At 56.3% G+C, this 8,842-nt stretch overlaps 1 protein-coding gene across 1 annotated transcript; it reads left to right on the plus strand.

Annotated features, from left to right (window-relative positions):
• Window positions 1-1,791: 1,791 nt before the first annotated feature.
• On the plus strand, window positions 1,792-2,832 carry LOC139392989 (uncharacterized). Its single transcript, XM_071141297.1, has 2 exons — window positions 1,792-1,799; window positions 2,169-2,832. The coding sequence occupies exons 1-2, from the start codon at window positions 1,792-1,794 to the stop codon at window positions 2,830-2,832; spliced, it is 672 nt and encodes a 223-aa protein (XP_070997398.1).
• The last annotated feature ends 6,010 nt before the right edge of the window (window positions 2,833-8,842 follow it).

Here is an 8,842-nt window from a genome sequence, read left to right on the forward strand (position 1 = left end):
AGGGAGGACAGACAGGGAGGAGAGACAGGGAGGACAGACAGGGAGGAGAGACAGGGAGGACAGACAGGGAGGACAGACAAGGAGGACAGACAGGGAGGAGAGACAGGGAGGACAGACAGGGAGGAGAGACAGGGAGGACAGACAGGGAGGAGAGACAAGGAGGACAGACAGGGAGGACAGACAGAGAGGGCAGACAGGGAGGACAGACAGGGAGGACAGACAGGGAGGACAGCAGAGAGGGCAGACAGGGAGGGCAGACAGGGAGGGCAGACAGGGAGGGCAGACAGGGAGGGCAGACAGAGAGGGCAGACAGGGGGGGCAGACAAGGAGGACAGACAAGGAGGAGAGACAAGGAGGACAGACAGGGAGGACAGACAGGCAGGACAGCAGAGAGGGCAGACAGGGAGGGCAGACTGGGAGGGCAGACAGGGAGGACAGACAGGGAGGAGAGACAAGGAGGACACACAGGGAGGACAGACAGAGAGGGCAGACAGGGAGGACAGACAGGGAGGACAGCAGAGACGACAGACAGGGAGGACAGACAAGGAGGACAGACATGGAGGACAGACAGCGAGGACAGCAGAGAGGGCAGACAGGGAGGACAGACAGGGAGGGCAGACAGGGAGGGCCGACAGGGAGGGCAGACAGAGAGGGCAGACAGGGAGTGCAGACAGAGAGGGCAGACAGGGAGGGCAAACAGGGAGGGCAGACACTGAGAGGGCATACAGGGAGAGCAGACAGACAGGGAGGGCAGACAGACAGGGAGGGCAGACAGGGAGGGCAGACAGGGAGGGCAGACAGGGAGGACAGACAGGGAGGGCAGACAGGGAGGCCAGACAGGGAGGGCAGACAGTGGGACAGACAGGGAGGACAGACAGACAGGGCAGACAGACATGGCAGACAGACAGGGAGGGCAGACAGGGAGGGCAGACAGGGAGGGCAGACAGGGAGGACAGACAGGGAGGGCAGACAGGGAGGGCAGACAGAGAGGACAGACAGGGAGGACAGACAGAGAGGGCAGACAGAGAGGACAGACAGGGAGGGCAGACAGGGAGGACAGACAGGGAGGGCAGACAGGGAGGGCAGACAGAGAGGACAGACAGGGAGGACAGACAGACAGGGCAGACAGACATGGCAGACAGACAGGGCAGACAGACAGGGCAGACAGACAGGGCAAACAGGGAGGGCAAATAAAATACAATTAAATTGTATTAGTCACATACACATGGTTAGCAGCTGTTAATGCGAGTGTAGCGAAATGCTTGTGAAGACAGGAAAGACAGGGTAGGCAGGCAGGGAGGAGCCTGTCCCTTCACACTTGATGTGGTTACAGACCAAAGCAGGTCCAACAACTATTTTTTGTGAAGTTTAGAAATACAATCAGATGAGTCTGACAAATGATAATGATCTAGCAGAGGACTGGTTTTGTTTGTATACACAGACACACACACGCACACGCACGCACGCACGCACACACACACACACACACACACACACACACACACACACACACAATAAAATCATACAGAGGTTAGATACAACTCCGTGAGAGGATAATTCTGTCCCCTTGTTGCTTTAGTCATTGAAGTTAACCAGAGAAGGAGGATGTCGTATTACATACACTGTTTCATGAATCCCAGGCCCATCATTCAGGACGCACACCTAAATCCATCGCTCATATTACGAGGGTGTGCTGTGATTTGTTTCGTCAACACAATGTGGAGCTGGGATTTTCCTGTAAATGTTGTACGATGCTAATGGTAGTCTAGTTACTGTGGACACAAAGCCTTAATGTACAGGTACCAGGAAGTAGATGAATAAACCACACCTGAGCTGCGTTTCAAACTCATAAAAGAGCACATCCACTTATCCTCGCCTTATGCCCTTGGGCGAATCACCCTCGGCTATATTTGTCATCGATCCAAATCATTAGCCAAGCAAGGGAAGTTTGCAATGTAAGCTCCTCAGCCTTCGTTTTTTTAGTCTTGTTGTGCAAGTGTACACTTATGTTCACTTCTGGGGGCCTGAAACGCCCCATAATTCAATTTGCGATGATTGTACATCAGCTAAGAAAAGTTAACCAAAACTTAAAATCTCAACGTCAATATGGAGTCAACATACAAGTGTAAGTAAGAGGCTGAAATAACAATCGTCGCGGGACGAACGAGTAACAAATTTGCCCCTCGCCCTTCACCCTTCACCCCTCACCCCTCGCCCCTCGCCCCTCGCCCCTCGCCCTTCGCCCCTCGCCCCTCACCCATCGCCCCTCGCCCTTCGCCCCTCACCCCTCACCCACTCACCCCTCGCCCCTCGCCCCTCGTCCCTCGCCCCTCGCCCCTTCACCCCTCGCCCCCCACACCTCACCCCCCACCCCTCACCCCTCACCCCTCGCCCCTCGCCTCTCGCCCCTCGCCCCTCGCCCCTCGCCCTTCGCCCCTCACCCCTCGCCCCTCGCCCCTCGCCCCTCCACCCCTCGCCCCCCGCCCCCCGCCCCTCGCCCCTCGCCCCTCGCCCCTCGCCCTTCGCCCCTCGCCCCTCGCCCCTCGCCCCTCGCCCCTCGCCCTTCGCCCCTCGCCCCTTGCCCCTCGTCCCTCACCCCTTCACCCCTCGCCCCCCACCCCCCACCCCCCGCCCTTCACCCCTCGCCCCTCGCCCTTCACCCCTCGCCCCTCACCCCTCGCCCCTCACCCCTCGCCCCTCGCCCCTCGCCCCTTCACCCCTCACCCCTCACCCCTTCACCCCTCGCCCCCCACCCCTCGCCCTTCACCCCTCACCCCTCGCCCTTCACCCCTCACCCCTCACCCCTTGCCCTGCAAGTGTAAACTCGTCTGACGTCACGGAACATCATCAGAAGTGTCCACTTAATTTGAGGGCTGAGGGGATAGTGTGTGTCTGTTAAGTGTTTGGAATGCAACCCAAAGTTCTGTACAGTACCAGGAAGTAGATGAATAAACCTCACCAAAGGACTGTACCAGGAAGTAGATGAATAAACCACACCAAAGGACTGTACCAGGAAGTAGATGAATAAACCACACCAAATTGGAAATACAGGAAGAGTCACTGATACACTGAGATGAGAAAGTTATTATACATCAAGCTGTCTCTACAGAAACAGGAGATAGACTAGTGTCCTGTCCAGGGGGTGTACTGGTACACCAAGCTGTCTCACTACAGAAACAGGAGATAGACTAGTGTCCTGTCCAGGGGGTGTACTGGTACATCAAGCTGTCTCACTACAGAAACAGGAAATAGACTAGTGTCCTGTCCAGGGGGTGTACTGGTACATCAAGCTGTCTCTACAGAAACAGGAGATAGACTAGTGTCCTGTCCATGAGGTGTACTGGTACATCAAGCTGTCTCTACAGAAACAGGAGATAGACTAGTGTCCTGTCCAGGGGGTGTACTGGTACATCAAGCTGTCTCTACAGAAACAGGAGATAGACTAGTGTCCTGTCCAGGGGGTGTACTGTACATCAAGCTGCCTTACAATATCCACTCTCAGGAAAAAAGATGCTATGCAGGACCTAAAAGGGTCCTACGGCTATCCCCATAGGAGAACCCTTTGAAGAACGCTTTTTGGTTCCAGGTAGAACCATTTGGGTTCCATGTAGAACCCTTTCTACAGAGGGTTCTACCTGGAACCAAAAGGGGTGCTGCTAAGGGAACAGTCAAAGAACCCTTTTGGAACCCATTTTTTAAGAGGGCCATTTATTTATTTAACCAGGCAAGTCAGTTAAGAACAAATTCTTATTTTCAATGACGGCCTAGGAACAGTGGGTTCAGTTAGAGAGTGAGAGAGAGAGAGAGAGAGAGAGACAGAGAGAGAGAGACAGAGAGAGAGAGAAACAGAGAGAGAGAGAAACAGAGAGAGAGAGACAGAGATAGAGACAGAGAGAGAGAGACAGAGAGAGAGACAGAGAGAGACAGAGAGAGAGACAGAGAGAGACAGAGAGAGAGAGACAGAGAGACAGAGAGAGAGAGACAGAGAGAGAGAGACAGTTAACCCACTGTTCCTAGGCCGTCATTGAAAATAAGAATTTGTTCTTAACTGACTTGCCTAGTTAAATAAATAAATGGCCCTCTTAAAAAATGTGGAACCCAAATGGTTCTTCCTTCCGAGTTTACACTTGCCTTGTTCAGGAGCAGAATAACAGATTTTGTACCTTGTCAGCTCGGGGATTTGAACTTGCAACCTTTCAGTTACTTGTCTAACGCTCTAACCACTATGCTACCCTGCCACCCTGCCCGGTATGCTCCTGGCCTGTGGGCTGTTCTGGCTTGGAAAAGGCGCTTCACTATTTACTTACTACACAAGTCTAAATGAGTTGTCTGCATGGGTTATGCATGGTTGTCAGTAATGCTGCATAATCTCGTTCATGGCAGCAGTCATTGTTCTAAACATGAGTCATTTGTTAATTTGAGCATGTGCAGTGTAATTTACCTTCATAGGCAATAGATACACGTTCCTAAACTCATGTCAGCAAAAGTGGTTGTGAGTGAAATCATGTGGCTTGGCTGTAAACACTTAGTGACAAAAACTTCCAAAATGAACACATTGAATTTATCAGAACTGAAGGTACCATTGCAGCAGGTGTGTATGAGAAAGGAGAGAGAGAGAGAGAGAGAGAGAGAGAGAGAGACAGAGAGAGAAAGACAGAGAGAGAGAGAGTGTGTGAGAGAGAGAGAGAGACAGAGAGAGAGAGAGTGTGTGAGAGAGAGAGAGAGAGAGAGAGAGAGAGAGAGACAGAGGAATGAATGAAGAGTAAAACTCCCTCCTCAGTTGACAGCTTCCTGTCTGCCTGGTATCTTTTGTCATTTTAAAGAAACAGAGAGAGAGAGAGAGAGAGAGAGAGACAGAGAGAGAGAGAGAGAGAGACAGAGAGAGACAGAGAGAGAGACAGAGAGAGACAGAGAGAGAGAGACAGAGAGAGAGAGACAGAGAGAGAGACAGAGAGAGAGAGAGATGAATAAACAGGAAACCCCCATCCCTCATACTATAGTATGTAGGTAACCAGCCAGCATGTAGACGGGGTTGAACCTGTGTCTGATCCATCTTTCTCCTCAGATACAATCTCTTCAGTTGGGCCCATCACTCATTGTATCAAAGGCAGCTCAATACCTGCAACATAACTGATACCTACTGATAAGTATTGCTGCTATACTAGAGCATAATAACTATGAGTATTGGCAAGTAGAGCTGACAGTCAAGTCTAGAGTTTGCATGCTGCTTCCTGTGCTTTGAGAAGGGGTCCTACTGTACTGCAGTTGCTGACAGGCTGGCTAAGCAGGTGCCTGAACATAAAGCTGAAGCTGAATCTCCATTGGACTTTGTGTACAATTGGACAATAAAGGAATCTTAACAGGGGTCCTTGTACTTTTTTATTCCCCCCCCCCCCCCTCCCCCCCCACACACACACATCAAATGTTTATTATTATAATTTATAGGATTCATAAAACACGTGTGCCCCCACCAACACCACCCACCAAGAACATCTGATAGCATATGTTGCATCTATTGAGAATACATAAATAAACATTACACAGTACATCTATTGAGAATAAATAAATAAACATTACACAGTACATCTATTGAACAATACATCACAATACACACATCAGAAATAGTTAGATATGATTCATGGATGTATCGGTCAGTTGGATAAATGCTCCAGAGTGGACACCCTGGCCCTGTGGATCCTGGCCTTGGAGAGTGGACACCCTGGTCCTGTGGATCCTGGCCGTGGAGAGTGGACACCCTGGTCCTGTGGATCCTGGCCGTGGAGAGTGGACACCCTGGTCCCCTGGCCCTGTGGATCCTGGCCTTGGAGAGTGGACACCCTGGCCCTGTGGATCCTGGCCTTGGAGAGTGGACACCCTGGTCCCTGTGGATCCTGGCCGTGGAGAGTGGACACCCTGGTCCCTGTGGATCCTGGCCGTGGAGAGTGGACACCCTGGCCCTGTGGATCCTGGCCGTGGAGAGTGGACACCCAGGTCCTGTGGATCCTGGCCGTGGAGAGTGGACACCCTGGCCCTGTGGATCCTGGCCGTGGAGAGTGGACACCCTGGCCCTGTGGATCCTGGCCGTGGAGAGTGGACACCCTGGCCCTGTGGATCCTGGCTGTGGAGAGTGGACACCCTGGTCCTGTGGATCCTGGCCTTGGAGAGTGGACACCCTGGTCCCTGTGGATCCTGGCCGTGGAGAGTGGACACCCTGGCCCTGTGGATCCTGGCCTTGGAGAGTGGACACCCTGGGCCCTGTGGATCCTGGCCGTGGAGAGTGGACACCCTGGCCCTGTGGATCCTGGCCGTGGAGAGTGGACACCCTGGCCCTGTGGATCCTGGCCGTGGAGAGTGGACACCCTGGCCCTGTGGATCCTGGCCTTGGAGAGTGGACACCCTGGTCCCTGTGGATCCTGGCCGTGGAGAGTGGACACCCTGGTCCCTGTGGATCCTGGCCGTGGAGAGTGGACACCCTGGCCCTGTGGATCCTGGCCGTGGAGAGTGGACACCCTGGTCCTGTGGATCCTGGCCGTGGAGAGTGGACACCCTGGCCCTGTGGATCCTGGCATGGGGAGTGGACACCCTGGTCCCTGTGGATCCTGGCCGTGGAGAGTGGACACCCTGGCCCTGTGGATCCTGGCCGTGGAGAGTGGACACCCTGGCCCTGTGGATCCTGGCCGTGGAGAGTGGACACCCTGGCCCTGTGGATCCTGGCTGTGGAGAGTGGACACCCTGGTCCTGTGGATCCTGGCCTTGGAGAGTGGACAACCTGGTCCCTGTGGATCCTGGCCGTGGAGAGTGGACACCCTGGCCCTGTGGATCCTGGCCTTAGAGAGTGGACACCCTGGGCCCTGTGGATCCTGGCCGTGGAGAGTGGACACCCTGGCCCTGTGGATCCTGGCCGTGGAGAGTGGACACCCTGGCCCTGTGGATCCTGGCCGTGGAGAGTGGACACCCTGGCCCTGTGGATCCTGGCCGTGGAGAGTGGACACCCAGGTCCTGTGGATCCTGGCCGTGGAGAGTGGACACCCTGGCCCTGTGGATCCTGGCCGTGGAGAGTGGACACCCTGGCCCTGTGGATCCTGGCCTTGGAGAGTGGACACCCTGGGCCCTGTGGATCCTGGCCGTGGAGAGTGGACACTCTGGCCCTGTGGATCCTGGCTGTGGAGAGTGGACACCCAGGTCCTGTGGATCCTGGCCGTGGAGAGTGGACACCCTGGTCTTCTGGATCCTGGCCGTGGAGAGTGAACACCCTGGACCTGTGGATCCTGGCAGTGGAGAGTGGACACCCTGGTCTTCTGGATCCTGGCCGTGGAGAGTGAACACCCTGGACCTGTGGATCCTGGCAGTGGAGAGTGGACACCCTGGTCCTGTGGATCCTGGCCATGGAGAGTGGACACCCTGGCCCTGTGGATCCTGGCCGTGGAGAGTGGACACCCTGGTCCCTGTGGATCCGGGCCGTGGAGAGTGGACACTCTGGCCCCTGTGGATCCGGGCCGTGGAGAGTGGACACCCTGGCCCCGTCGATCCGAGCCTTTGAGAGTGGACACCCTAGCCCCGTCGATCCGGGCCGTGGAGATTGGACACCCTGGTCCAGTGGATCCTGGCCGTGGAGAGTGGACACCCTGGTCCTGTGGATCGTGGCCGTGGAGAGTGGACACCCTGCCCCTGTCTGTCCGGGCCATGGAGAGTGGACACCCTGGCCCCTTCTATCCTGGCCGTGTAGAGTGGACACCCTGGCCCCGTCTATCCTGGCCGTGGAGAGTGGACACCCTGGCCATGTGGATCCTGGCCGTGGAGAGTGGACACCCTGGCCCTGTGGATCCTGGCCGTGGAGAGTGGACACCCTGGCCCCTGTCTATCCTGGTCCTGTGGATCCTGGCCGTGGAGAGTGGACACCCTGGCCATGTGGATCCTGGCCGTGGAGAGTGGACACCCTGGCCCCTGTCTATCTTGGTCCTGTGGATCCTGGCCGTGGAGAGTGGACACCCTGGCCCTGTGGATCCTGGCCGTGGAGAGTGGACACCCTGGCCCCTGTCTATCCTGGTCCTGTGGATCCTGGCCGTGGAGAGTGGACACCCTGGCCATGTGGATCCTGGCCGTGGAGAGTGGACACCCTGGCCCCTGTCTATCTTGGTCCTGTGGATCCTGGCCGTGGAGAGTGGACACCCTGGCCCTGTGGATCCTGGCCGTGGAGAGTGGACACACTGGCCCCGTCTATCCTGGCCGGGGAGAGTGGACACCCTGGCCCTGTCTATCCTGGCCGGGGAGAGTGGACACCCTGCCCCTGTCTATCCTGGCCATGGAGAGTGGACACCCTGGCCCTGTGGATCCTGGCCGTGGAGAGTGGACACCCTGTCCCCGTCGATCCGGGCCATGGAGAGTGGACACCCTGGCCATGTGGATCCTGGCCTTGGAGAGTGTACACCCTGGCCTCTGTCTATCCTGGCCGTGGAGAGTGGACACCCTGGCCCTGTGGATCCTGGCCGTGGAGAGTGGACACCCTGGCCCCTGTCTATCCTGGTCCTGTGGATCCTGGCCGTGGAGAGTGGACACCCTGGCCCTGTGGATCCTGGCCGTGGAGAGTGGACACCCTGGCCCTGTCTATCCTGGCCGGGGAGAGTGGACACCCTGCCCCTGTCTATCCTGGCCATGGAGAGTGGACACCCTGGCCCTGTGGATCCTGGCCGTGGAGAGTGGACACCCTGTCCCCGTCGATCCGGGCCATGGAGAGTGGACACCCTGGTCCTGTGGATCGTGGCCGTGGAGAGTGGACACCCTGCCCCTGTCTGTCCGGGCCATGGAGAGTGGACACCCTGGCCCCTTCTATCCTGGCCGTGTA

This window comes from Oncorhynchus clarkii, chromosome 33 (genome assembly GCF_045791955.1).
Source record: "Oncorhynchus clarkii lewisi isolate Uvic-CL-2024 chromosome 33, UVic_Ocla_1.0, whole genome shotgun sequence".
NCBI lineage: Eukaryota > Metazoa > Chordata > Actinopteri > Salmoniformes > Salmonidae > Oncorhynchus > Oncorhynchus clarkii.